Raw genomic sequence first — 12,486 nt, forward strand, 5'->3', positions numbered from 1 at the left:
CCACAAAAAAAATAAAATAAAAATAGCAAAGGTCATTAAGTTTTAAAGAAATAGTTACAGGTAAACCGTTCCAATGTGATTTGTGGGGCTCATCTTAATGCCTTTTTAGGGAAGAAGAAGTTGAGTTTTGTTGTAATAAATAAATAGAGAAAGATACATTTCCCTACCTTTTTCCCTATCGAAGTATCACCGGATATATCTTAATGAATTGGAAAGCCAATTTTGTCAATAATCAAAACAACCACTGCCAAGTACCAACAATACCCCTTTGATCAATTGAAGGATGGCAGCTAAGACTTTACAGCAGTTGAGAGGGGTCCATAATTTTACTGTATGCTGTTTTAATTTCAGCAAGAGACAACTTTTCCTGGAAAACAAGTCAAATTCCCCCCTCTATTTTCAAAGTTTTTCATATTTTCTACACCTTATTCCTCCTTGGTTTATAGGATTTCTATGCAGTAACCTTTTATCTAAAGCCAGTCAATTCCAGAGCTCCAGAGTAACAACAATAATCCAATATCTTTTCCACAGTAATCCAATATATGACTCTATAAGAAAAGCCACCTACATCACCCCGGACCAGCTACCAACTTATCAATCAGAGAAACTTCTACACTATAGCATAGAAAAAAGGCAGTTTCCTCAAAGAGATTTTTGACTGACTGAAGGAATTAGGCCCATGAATCAAAGGTAAAGAAAATTTCACATGTTTTATGCTGGTCTACCTGCAAATACTGTCAACCTGCAAATCTAAAATCAACTTATATTACAAAACTACAACACAAACACAGAGCAACAAGAGCACTAACAATAACAATACTTCCCTGTTACGTAATCTAACACTTATGTTAACTCTAGATGCATAAACATCATTGTCCCCAGCAATCTTCGATATCCAAATAGTAAAAATTTTACATTTACTGCCATTTCTGAACATGCCAAGTAAAGGCATCCACCAATGACAGAGACCCATAGTTGGTTCAGCAAAACCGCAAAGCAGCTTCCAGCTCCTTTTCATCAGCGCAATTATATCCTAACAGATATGCTCGTGCTGCGACATACACATCATAATGAGATTATATAAACAAGAGTTTCAGAAGATCATAAACAAATAAAAAGAGATGAGAGAAGACAAAATAAAAAAATAGAAAAGTAATTTTGGTTACCAAAGCGGCCAGAGCCCATGAATGGTTCTGGTTCGTCTGTCATACCACCTTGTTGCTGTTCCTGAAATTTTTTTGGGGGACGTATTACAATCAAATGAAGCAAACATGCCATGAAGGTTCCAATGACAAACTGCTAATCAAATGGCAGACCAGCGTGTTTGTTGATAATACAGGAAGTGAAAAGATAATATTGCTAGCCACAAAATGGAACATTTATTATCATTGGGAAGAACAAAATGAGTTTAAACATTTCACACCAGGAAAAAAAATGTTTTCTTTTTTACTTGGGCCAGCAAAAGAATCGGAATTGGTAATCTGTGCGTATGTAAGGCTCCACCTAAAGTGACCAACAGCTGCGGATTTTAACTTGGCTAGGCAAGAAATGATGCACAGCTAAAGACATTCATATTCAAAAAGATGGTCCAGACACAGGACATCAGATCATAAATAAATCTCCAACGTAGAATATATCATGAAGCACATCTACATAAACCAACCGCATATTCACCTTCCTTAAGAAACATGCAACTTTTAGCATCAACTATAAGAACAAGAACATTAAAGAACACAATGGAAAAAAAAAAAATAGACATTCATTCATTTGGGGTCCTCTCTTTCTCTCTCCCTTTGGGGAAAGTGAAAATCCCACAGATTTCTAATAAAAATACAAAAATATTCGGACTCCATGTTTTTCTAAACAACAACTTGAGAGCATCTCCAGCAGTGCTTCTAAATTAACTTTTTAGCTAAATCTAGCTATTTTCGTGCTCCAGCAGACCTTGTAAAATACAAGGTTTCCCTACATATACTACATTGAACTTTTACATTTGAAAGTTCACTGTAGCACCTGTTAGCAATATTTTATGATTTCCAGGGTCTCATTTTCTTATTTTATTCTTCTTTCTCTCCCTCTTTTTCTTTCTCTGGTTCATCTTACCCGAAACACATTCTCAGCACCCAATATTTTTTTTTCCTCTTCTTCTCTTCCTCTCCCACTTTCTCTTATGTTTACAGATTGTTTACTTGGATCTATACCCATCCCCTCCCCCCTTCAGCACCGTTTCTTTTCTCTTCCCTTCGTCATTTCCTTTCTCCCTTTCTTTCTTCTTCCCTGCTTCTTCTTTTTGTTCTCACCGAAACATAGAGAGAGAGCAGAGAGCGAGAGACAGAGTTAGGGCAAGAGAGGGAGATATATAGAGAGTGAGAGAGAGGGAGAGGGAGATTCGTGGGTGTCAATTTTCTGGGTTAATTCGTGGCTGTAGCTAAGTTTAATTTTGGGGTTTTCCTCTCTTGTTGTTTCGGTTTGGGGTGTTCTTGGAGTTGGATTTTTTGGTGTAAATTCTGGGTGGATAATCTTTGCAATCCTGGTTCTATGGTGGTGAGCGAGAGTGAGAGAAGGGTAAGGGGATTTGGGCTGAGAAATGAATCAGGGGGAGATGTTGTTGTGCATGGTGAGGGAGGGTGAGGGAGAGAAGTGGAAAAAAATAATAAAAAATAGATTAAAAAAAATATTTAAATAAAGTAGATAGTAAACTAGATAGTTTACTAGAGTTCATTGTGAAAATGTAGTAGCTAAACTAAAAAAAGTTGATTTTGAGCTGCTAAAATAGCAATCGCTGCTGGAGATGCTCTGAGAAGATTATTTGATGGGAGAGATTTGACATACGGAAGCCTAGTTTTGTCTGACAGGGTAAATCCTCACCTCTTCTGATATAGTCTAAAACTGAGGGCAGAGGGAACCAACTTGATGACTAAAAGTTTCATTGCAAGAAAAACAATTGAGAGAAACTGACTTATACCAAAAAGGAAAAAGAAAGGGTAAAAGAAATTTATACTCACAGCATCTGGCTCCATTTCGGACGGTGAAAGTAACCTATCAAAACAATGCCCAGATATCGTACAGACCAAAAGCTCATTGATGGGATCCATAATAACTTCTCTGCATGTATCATCACAGACTGGAAAAGGAAACACAAAAATATTCAATAAGCTTCAAAGTCCCTGCATTAAGCTAGTACTAAATACTTGTATAGATTAACGCATAAAAGGGTTTGCATTCTGAGAAGAGTTGTTCTCTACCGTGAACCTGTCCAGTCTTCTCACAAATAAATACATCTCCAATATGGTAGTAAGAACATGTTTCACCAGAACATGCATGGTCAGTGACAACCTTATCAGTCAGGCCCTTACTGCTTTTCCACAGAGACACTTGATCAGCTACTGTCTTGTCAAGAATTATTCGGTCATCATTCACCTTCACATGTAAAACAGACATAATAAGGCAGCATGAAAGTAGTGTTTTGAGAACCTATTCAAAATAGGCATAGAAGCAAAAGCTCACTTTTCAACTTAAATGTTTCTCTTAAATAAGAGCCTTCCGTTCTTATAAAAGGAAAAAGAAAAAGAAAAAGAACAAGAAAGCAAAGCCTCCATTTGTCCATTAAACTTACTAAGATGTGAATAAAGAACTATATGCAAAAACACTACCAACAGCATTACTAAAAAATGATAATGCTTTTTTAAAACAGTGGAGTTAAGATAATTATCAGCAGTCAGGTTCCCAGGCAGTAACCTGTCTTACCTGTGACGGAAGAGGCACTTGGCTTCTCTTGGCCGCTTGCATTTGAATGTAGTACTCTTTAAACTCAGTTGGGCAATTTCTAACAAGTTCAACCATGTCCTCTTCATCACGCTGAAGAAAGGAAAAGGAAAAGAAAAGTATTGGTTAGTGATAGCTTCAACTATAAGTGTCAAAAGAGACAGGACAACTTAAATCACCAAAACCACCCTAAAAAAAACCCAAAAGAAAAAGAGAGAAAAAAAGAAAAAAAGAAAAAAAAGGGATATCTTATTGGAACCTTACAAAATTAAGCGTACCTGAATATAAAGCTTTTTCCAAGGACATTCACGTAACTTGTTGGTAGGGGCCAATAGACCCCATCTCATACAGTACCTGCATGTATGGTATACGAGTTAGCTTACATTGACATACAAGTATAGGTATGAACCGTCTCCAAGAAGTAGCTCAGTCGGCTGGAGACCACGCCTTATAAAGCGGAGGTTTCTAGTTCGAATCTCCCTCTCTCCTCTTGTGTGGACATGTCAAAAAAAAAAAAAAAAAGTATACGTATGAACCAAAAATAATTTCACACTTTTAGATATACATAATTCGAAATATATATGAAGGAACTGGTGATTTATCATGTATCAGTTAGATGCAATGCCGTGAGTAACATTTCAAAGAAGAAAGAATTAAAAAAATAAAAAATAAAATTGGTAGTGCAATTTTTTATTAATTGTTTTTTTAAAAAAAAACAAGTAATACACCAACATAACAACATAATAAACATAAAAGAGGCGAATAAAAATACGAATAACATGATGTAAGATGTAACGTAATAAAGTATGGAAATAATAATACTCACAAGCGACGCCATAAAAACTCATCAGACGCCGCATTATTTAGGAATCTGCAGACCAGCGAGCACGCTACAAGATCCTGAAGGACACCCATTACAACGCAACATCCAATAAGTCAGTTGAACTAATTTAACCAAGAACAGAGTATATATACATATATATATATACATACAGAGAGAGAGAGAGAGAGATGGCAAAGAACCTCGGAAGAGAGGAATTTGAGGATGTGAGGGAAGAGCTCAGGAGGGATTTTACTGAAGAGCCCCGTCTCAATCCTCTTTAGCACGCTTCTGCTGCGGCTGTTGTTGTTATTGTTATTGTTTGATGAAGACCCTCCCTCCTCCTTATTCTCATTCTCATTCACACACACTCTCTTTGCTTTGGGCTCTTCCTCTGTTTTCGCATCCTCCTGCATTCATATGCATATCCAAATGAATTACCTTTCATTAATCAGACCCAAAAAAAAAATAGAAAAGTAATATCCCCTCAAGTATCTTTGAGACACCATAACAAGAAGCAACTTACTTTTATTGGAAAAAATGCCGAAATGAAAACCCCATTCAACTATATTAAAATAAAATTACATTTGATTGACCATAAATCCCAAAGAGCGATAAGGATAAAAATAAAATTATTGTCGATTCAAAAAAAAGAAAAATTGGAAATTGGAAATTCAAAAAAAAAAAAAAATAGCGAAATCGATTAACACGGCACAAAGATATAGCAGATAGAAAGAAAAGAAAGATGGAGAACCTGGTCAGAGACCTCGGACAGGACCTCTGATTCGAGGAAATGAGCCAAGCTCTCGTCTTCCTCGTCTAACACCGACATGGGCTAACCGATGGATTCGAGAACAGCTCAGATCGGACGGTGGTGAGTGTGCCGGAGAATTGACGCCGGCGATGGCTTCAGCCGTATAGGTAAATCTAATCAAAAGAGACGAGGGTAAGCAGGCGAGGTACGAGTAGATGGTCTGATTGCGTAAGAATTTCCCGCTAGGGGCCCACTGGGCCTTGTCCCATACTCCGGCCCAACTTTAAGAATCTGTCTCCCTTCCTTTTGCCGTTTCGCGCGTGCGAGTATCACGCTTCTCCTCTTTTTTTTTTGTTTTTTGGGTCATTTGATGCTTGAGCCGCACGTTCCTCTCCCGTCTATTTTAAATTGAAAAATATCCAATTAAAGAGATTTGATGCTATAAATGAAACATTTGTTTATTAATAAAAAATATAATAATAAAATAATATATATTTTGAAAAATAATTAAAAAATAAAATAATAAAAAAAATTCAAAAAAACTAAGGGGTGGCCGGCCACCACATTGGGGGTGGACGAAGCCACCCCATGGAGTCACACCTAAGGGTCAGATCTAATAAAAAAAAAAAAAAAATCATTTGGCCCTTCGTATGGGTCGTATTCACTTAAAACCTAAAAAAAAAATCGTTTGGCCTTTGGGGCGGGCTAGACCACCCCCTTGGGCCTTGGGGTGGCCAGTCTGGGGTGGCTAAGGCCCAAGGGGGTGGTCCGGCCACCCCAAGGGCCAAATGATTTTTTTTTTTAGTTTGGATTTAGGCCCCAAGGGCCATAGGGTGGTCCGGCCACCCCTGACAGGCCATTGGGGAGCTCCCCCAGCTAAAATGGGGTGGTCCAGCCACCCCCTATGACCAAGATGGGAGTAGTCAGTCACTCTTTACTTTTTTTTTTTTTAATAAATTTATTATTTATTTATTTTTAATCTGAAATATTGTTTATTTATTTATTTTTATAGTGGAACATGTCTTCTATTTGTGGTTTTCGAATTTTTTTTTAAAAAAAATTTAGGATATTCTTCAGTTCATTATAGACCAGAGAGAATCCTATTCCAACCTGGCTGTTCCGTCTTCCAACCTCATGGCCGTTACGAAAACAAAACGCTAATAATAAAGGAAGATTTACTTATTTTTGTCGAAACTCGAAACCATCCTAAATCAGGCTCAACGCAATAAAATGGAATATTACATCAATTGTTGTCGATATTTGTACAGCTATATATTGTTGCAAACTGCAGAGTGCAAAGAACAACCAATTCAACTACTTAAAAATTTTGCTTTCAATTCTCAAAACAAAAATTTTAACAAACAAATCAAAATACAAAACACTCTTAAAAACACAAAATCGATTAGAACACATTAAAAAAAAAAAAAAAAATTCTGTTAATCAAATTTGGGAGCATTTTCATACTAAAATATTCTAATTTGTCATTTGATGCCAAGTTGACTTAGGATTATGAACGTATACTTTCAGTTTCATAGGCAAGTAAATTGTGTTAATCAAATTCTCTTAGTAGCACCTCGCTTTCTATAATTCTATTACTTCACTCACGTATCGCATCTCCTGCAAGGATTGAGATACTATGAAAATCATATCTATACACAATTATACTTCTGATTACATTGCCACAGGAAGTCACCATGTACATCTTTCTCCACTACCTAATAGAAAAGAAACTGCAATCAAATTGCTTTCTTGCTTCCCTTGTATGGTATAGTCAGAGTTAGCAATCCAGATTGAGCCTCTACCACTCATTTTGGTGGTCGAACGAATTTGACTTAACGGGAAGGAAGAGATACTCAGAAGGCTTTCAACTGCACTACACGCAAAGACACAGAGAGCGTCATGATTAATAAAGGTTCACAAAAGCCATCAACCAGACTTCACAAAATGGCTTGACAGCAACCTTGTGATCTCTTGGAACCCAACTTTGTCTTTCCCATCGAAAATGGATTTCAGCCTCTCATCACAAAAGACTTCCCTCTTATTTTCAGGGTTCTGCAAAACATTGTAGTGTGTCGTGCACCAGAAATTAAGAAAAGACAAGAAGCATGTGGTAGGCATGCAACAGAACTATTGAAAATGAGTCCATTGCAACCGCCCTCCCCACCCCAAAAAATTGCTCTAAGAAAAAAAGTTGGGTTGGGCCTGTGCCCCCCTGGGGGGTGGGGTGGGGGGGCATCTGAGGATTTGCAATGCCATGACCACAAGCAAGAATTATATAAATTAAGAAAGGAGCCTGCCAAATATTTTCATATCATGACAAGTGTTTATCTGTGAATTATTACAAGTTTTCATATGCGACCTATAGCCTATGTGAAGTGAAACAATTAACAATAACATTTTCCCTGTGTTGACCTGGGCTCATGTATCTTCTCAAATTATGTTCCAACCATTTATGATATTGAACTTTACACGATTAATATGGTTCCTGCATTTAGTATGTATATAAGTTACAAAGCGTTTTTTTTTTTTAATATGTAATCAAAATTTAATAAAGAGCAAAGCGGCGCTAGCCAAGTACACAGGAAATATACATGAGAAACGCCTAACCAGAAGAGGACAAAAAATCAAGAAAGTCAGGAAGCCCCGATGAGTCTTGAACCCACGATCATGCCCTCCACCCTGTTTTCACAAGTGGGAAGAAGCAGCAGGAAAAATCATTTATGGGGCATTTGTGCAATTCATACACTCGGTTCTCATTAAAAACAAATTTGAATCATTGTGCTACTTGGGATATAATCCATACAAGCCATTATTTTTCTTAAATATCAGTAAAAATGAGAAAACCCAGTAGTTTCAATCCCCAACTTCATCTCTGTCCTATAATAGATTATGGTAGTGTCTCTCCATAGTAAGGCACTAAAATATTGTGCTCAAATGTAATGGTTCAAGACTTCAAGTTACATAGATAGTTAAGATTACCTAGCACAATGAACAATAAATAGCAACTACAGATAAAAGATGGATCATCAATGTTCAATGAGTAGCAATTTGTAGCACATATAAGAATAACTTAATCGTAGCATAATCACAGTCCATCAAATAAAAGAGAGGAACAAATACAAAACCCAAAACCTAAGACAAGAGAAAAAGGGAGAGAGATAACCTGGAGATGGTGGAGCTTGATGTATTCCCAGATCAACTTGACGGCCTGGGTGCGGGAGCAATAGGAGGCACCGAGGAAGCAGCCGAGTTGAGGAGAGATCAGAACCACCTTGGTGGAAGAGGACGACGCGGATGACTCCTTGGCAGCTGCCATGAGTGTCCTTGTTCCCCCGAACACTGCCCTCCAACGCAATACTAAAATGTAGTTTTTAGTATTACTAAAACAAGACTCCAATTGGATATGGACATGATTTTACCACCAAAGATAGAAAAGGTTTTGGACAGAAAAATAAAAGAGACGACAGTTTCAGAGAAAATGATTTCAGTCAGACACTATACTTCAACAAATATGTGCAACCTCCTTGGAAACTTATTAAGCCAATCAACAACACTTTTTTTTTTTTTTTTTCCTTCTGCTGATGTATACTGTGAAAACATGTATTTAGGGAGATAAATGCAGATTGTTATCTAGTTTTTGTTGTGTGCTTGATCAGAGTACTGTCTCTTGCCCTCTTCAATTACCACTTCATGCACAAAGGCTTTCACAAATATCAAGTACAAAGATAGGGGAAGGTTGAGCAGGTCAGGAGGATAGCTATAATCACTGGTTTCAATGACATTTGAATTCAGAGAGGAAAAAGAAGAAAATGAAAGGAAAAACAAAAAACCATTGTTGAATGTCAGTGAACCCAACAAATAAAAATTTATAGGCTTATAGCCAAAACCTGAGAGTTCTCAACTTGACCTGTCTAACAGTTCTGACCATCTCAAAAATATTACCATAAACAATCATCACACATCTGCCTGATCAAAACTCCAACAAATCTTTACTGGAGAATTATAACCCAAGTGCCATTAACTTTGTGGGACAGAACAAAGATGTCCACGAGAGGGAAATAAAACAAATAATCAAATACAGTTGCCAGTAAACCACAATCTGGATAGGATTATACGCGTTCAAAAGAATCAACTCTTCACGTCCAGGCAGTAAATGCTGGAACAGCTTCCTACTTCTTCTTTTTCGCTTTAGCTTTCCCACTGCCCATTTGGTATTTGTTATCGTCAGTGTTTGCGCTAGCGTTCATGCCTCCTGCTTGGTTGAATTGTGGGGACAGCAATTTGGCAATCTCTGGGAGACCAACTCTGTCCTTCCCTTTCAACATTTTACCCAAGTTATCCTCCCAAATCTTGTCTTTGTGGATACCAGGGCTCTACATAGTACAATTGCTATGTCAACCCACCAAAGAAGATCAGATAAAAAATAAATATATGTATTACCCGTAGAAAAACAGAGAAAAAAAATGGAAGGCGTGCAACCCCTTTGACCATTTTAGCAAAATCACAACCGGGAGTCACAATCAATCAACTATATGTTAAAACGAATCATTAATTATAGATCTAAGCAATCACCAGTCATATGTTTCTCTCAATGTTGTTCAATAGACAGACCCCTTTCATTTGTTCTTAAAATTCTATTTTACATATGTATATGTTTATTTATTCTGTTATCATTGCTTTATATGTTCTATGAGTTCAAAAGTTGGTGAGTCATTGGAATTAAGAGGTTATAATTGATATATTGAATACCGCAAACAAAAAGCGTAGCGGCCGAAAGTATAAACAAACACCGTCCAAATGAATACTAGAAGAGTAATGCTAGAAACCACACTTTCATCTTACCACTATTTTACCCTACTGACGTGGTAGTTCCAATGAGTCCTCAAGATTTTATTTATTTTTAAACAAAGGTCACTGCCATATCCGCAAGGTTGGATAGTAGTGGGATATTAGAATACCACTAAACACTAAACATGTAGAAAAAGAAGAAAAGTAAATGGGTAGCAAAATGAAGCGAAGATAACATATGAATTGAAGTAAAAGAAATCAAGTCTCTCAGCTCAACTGAACTAACCCTTGGTCCACCATTCTAATCATCTAATCAGGGTCAGCCTCATACACCATTCTATCCTATCTAAAGTCAACTCTTTCATTACCAAATTTACAAGTTTCTTACAGTTTCATGACAAAAGAGACAATAGCTACAAATCAAAATCCATGACGTTTCTTTTAAGGTTATACCTTCAATCAAAACTAAAAGAAGTTCAGTTCTCAATATCCTTCGCATAAAGAGTCAGAACAAAGAAAGAAGGCATTAAGAGTTGAATGGTAATGATTGGTGACAGTAAATTCTCACAGCAATTTCACCAAACAGGAGCAAGCAAGATATGTAATGAGGTACTAAATAGGACATAATATATATATATATATATATATATAGAGAGAGAGAGAGAGAGAGAGAGAGAGAGAGAGAGAGAGAGAGAGACCCGGAATGTGTTGATCTTGATGAACTTGGAGATTAACAAGGCGTTTTGAGAGCGAGAGGTGTGAGGAATGCCGAGGAACTTGCGGAACTCGGAAGAAGAAGAAGACGGTTTGATCGCTTTGGTAATCGCTTTGGGAATGGAATGATTCACTTTGGTGCTCATCCTCCTGGTTCCTACTCCCAATACCCTAGCTACTGTACCCGCCATGCCCATTCCCATGCTTTTAGGCTTTCTTCGCCTTCTGTTTCTGTTTATGAGTTATGATTTTGGGGGTAACGATAGAGGAAATTGCTAAAAGGTCCAACTATTTTGTCTATTTTAGAGCCAACTTTTGTCGTATTTTTAATTTTAAAAATATCAAAATAAAAATTAATTTTTTTTTTTATTTTCCTTATTTTTTTTAATTTAAAAAATAACAAAATTAAAAATTAAAAAAGTTTCTAAAGTAATAATTTTTATTTTGGTCCTTCTTTTATTTGGTATTTTTTAAAAAAATAAAAAATTATATTTTTAAAAATAAGAAAAATGTTGGCCCCAAATTAGAACTGTATCATTCTTCAATAATAGAGAGCACACCGGCACTGATCAACAGTATCCACGCCAGTGACATGGCATTTTTTTTTTTCTCATTTACAAAATGTTAGGCTAGGCGGAGAACATGCATAATACATTTAACTTTTTCTTATATTTTTCTTCTCTTTCATTCAGATCCAAGCAAAGGAGATGTTAATGCTTACGTAGAATTTTTTTGGGTTGAAGGATGTTATAAATTCCGGTGTAAATTTGATGTATCAACATGCCTCTACTGATCTAATATGTCTTTTAATTTTTGGATAATTAACAATTATCTTCTTTACAGGACTCATTCGCACAAAAGTGAATAGCTGGAAACCATCTCTGGCTACAGCAAATGAAGGAGATCCTGGGAGGTGCAGGCTCTATGCTGGATCAAGACACTTTGAAATGCAGCTAATGTATATTTTATTAGGATTTGATGACACTTATCGTATATACTTTATTGGGACATTTAAAATCAAGTTGTGATATGTAATGTGTTGCATTATAATTTTGAAACCTAGAGGTTTGTAAATATTTCGGTTAAGCTTAATTTGTAATGCAAATGTTACTAATATTGATATTAGTTATGTTAATGGTCATGTGTTATTGTTTCCTTTAAGACCTAATTATGTGAAATCATGTTTGTGAATTCTTATATCGTGTCTGATGAGAACTAAAATGCCTCTTCACTGTGCTAAGTGCTAACGAATTCCACTAGCGAGACTACATATTCTTGCACTCAACATCCAATGGTATAGATCAAGGCAATTTTTATCAACAAACACAATTAGGGGCGGGATAAATAAGTCTTGTTTGGTTACACAGCAACTTTATGCTTTCACAAGTGGCTAACTAGGGCTGCAACTAGAATTTTATTATTATTATTATTATTTTTTTAATTTAAAAGGGTAGGCCAAGAAACCAATTGTACCTATCCTACCTGGGTGTAATCATAGTAACACTTACCTATTGAAAACCGCATAGGAGCCTAGATAGTAGAAACTGCAAGTGCTTACTCAAATCTGACTGAGCCATAACCTGACCCAACTCCAGCAGAGCATCAATGGCTTGCAATTAGATTCGACTACAAGTCTACAAGCAAA

At 36.5% G+C, this 12,486-nt stretch overlaps 3 protein-coding genes across 7 annotated transcripts; all 3 read right to left on the reverse strand.

Moving 5' to 3' along the window:
* Nucleotides 1-691: 691 nt before the first annotated feature.
* On the reverse strand, nucleotides 692-5,551 carry LOC132176562 (F-box protein SKIP31). 3 transcript variants are annotated; one of them, XM_059588809.1, is made up of 10 exons: nucleotides 5,340-5,551; nucleotides 4,789-4,995; nucleotides 4,592-4,665; nucleotides 4,213-4,254; nucleotides 4,044-4,119; nucleotides 3,748-3,858; nucleotides 3,337-3,420; nucleotides 3,006-3,124; nucleotides 1,167-1,227; nucleotides 692-1,051 (listed from the first exon to the last, which is right to left on the reverse strand). In XM_059588809.1, the coding sequence occupies exons 1-9, from the start codon at nucleotides 5,415-5,417 to the stop codon at nucleotides 1,206-1,208; spliced, it is 813 nt and encodes a 270-aa protein (XP_059444792.1). In that variant the 5' UTR covers nucleotides 5,418-5,551; the 3' UTR covers nucleotides 692-1,051; nucleotides 1,167-1,205. The 3 variants fall into 3 exon arrangements, with proteins under 3 accessions (XP_059444792.1, XP_059444790.1, XP_059444791.1); XM_059588807.1 differs by having other exon boundaries at nucleotides 3,246-3,420; nucleotides 5,340-5,547; XM_059588808.1 differs by lacking the exon at nucleotides 4,213-4,254 and having other exon boundaries at nucleotides 3,246-3,420; nucleotides 5,340-5,546.
* Nucleotides 5,552-6,971: 1,420 nt separating this feature from the next.
* Nucleotides 6,972-8,861, reverse strand: LOC132176160 (uncharacterized). 3 transcript variants are annotated; one of them, XM_059588289.1, is made up of 4 exons: nucleotides 8,503-8,861; nucleotides 7,947-8,018; nucleotides 7,300-7,391; nucleotides 6,972-7,212 (listed from the first exon to the last, which is right to left on the reverse strand). In XM_059588289.1, the coding sequence occupies exons 1-4, from the start codon at nucleotides 8,653-8,655 to the stop codon at nucleotides 7,029-7,031; spliced, it is 501 nt and encodes a 166-aa protein (XP_059444272.1). In that variant the 5' UTR covers nucleotides 8,656-8,861; the 3' UTR covers nucleotides 6,972-7,028. The 3 variants fall into 3 exon arrangements, 2 of the variants coding, with proteins under 2 accessions (XP_059444272.1, XP_059444273.1); XR_009439493.1 differs by lacking the exon at nucleotides 8,503-8,861 and having other exon boundaries at nucleotides 7,931-8,475; XM_059588290.1 differs by lacking the exon at nucleotides 7,947-8,018.
* A 445-nt stretch (nucleotides 8,862-9,306) lies between these two features.
* LOC132175411 (uncharacterized) lies at nucleotides 9,307-11,107 on the reverse strand. The gene is made up of 2 exons (XM_059587361.1): nucleotides 10,826-11,107; nucleotides 9,307-9,712 (listed from the first exon to the last, which is right to left on the reverse strand). The coding sequence occupies exons 1-2, from the start codon at nucleotides 11,042-11,044 to the stop codon at nucleotides 9,509-9,511; spliced, it is 423 nt and encodes a 140-aa protein (XP_059443344.1). The 5' UTR covers nucleotides 11,045-11,107; the 3' UTR covers nucleotides 9,307-9,508.
* Nucleotides 11,108-12,486: the final 1,379 nt, after the last annotated feature.

The sequence above is a fragment of the Corylus avellana genome, chromosome ca3 (genome assembly GCF_901000735.1).
Source record: "Corylus avellana chromosome ca3, CavTom2PMs-1.0".
In the NCBI taxonomy this organism is placed as follows: Eukaryota; Viridiplantae; Streptophyta; class Magnoliopsida; order Fagales; family Betulaceae; genus Corylus; species Corylus avellana.

What these genes read in the sequence shown, in the direction of transcription:
- LOC132176562 (XM_059588807.1), bottom strand. Translation starts at nt 5,417, where the DNA reads ATGTCGGTGTTAGACGAGGAAGACGAGAGCTTGGCTCATTTCCTCGAA. An exon ending in GAAGACTGGACAGGTTCACG is followed by an intron (nt 3,125 to 3,245) that starts GTAGAGAACAAC and finishes TTCCTTTTCCAG; the next exon opens with TCTGTGATGATACATGCAGA. An exon ending in CCGAAATGGAGCCAGATGCT is followed by an intron (nt 1,228 to 3,005) that starts GTGAGTATAAAT and finishes AAAAAATTTCAG; the next exon opens with GAACAGCAACAAGGTGGTAT.
- LOC132176160 (XM_059588289.1), bottom strand. Translation starts at nt 8,655, where the DNA reads ATGGCAGCTGCCAAGGAGTCATCCGCGTCGTCCTCTTCCACCAAGGTG. An exon ending in TCAAGCTCCACCATCTCCAG is followed by an intron (nt 8,019 to 8,502) that starts GTTATCTCTCTC and finishes TTGTGAAAACAG; the next exon opens with GGTGGAGGGCATGATCGTGG. An exon ending in GGGTTCCAAGAGATCACAAG is followed by an intron (nt 7,213 to 7,299) that starts GTTGCTGTCAAG and finishes CTTTGCGTGTAG; the next exon opens with TGCAGTTGAAAGCCTTCTGA.
- LOC132175411 (XM_059587361.1), bottom strand. Translation starts at nt 11,044, where the DNA reads ATGGGAATGGGCATGGCGGGTACAGTAGCTAGGGTATTGGGAGTAGGA. An exon ending in TCAAGATCAACACATTCCGG is followed by an intron (nt 9,713 to 10,825) that starts GTCTCTCTCTCT and finishes TGTACTATGTAG; the next exon opens with AGCCCTGGTATCCACAAAGA.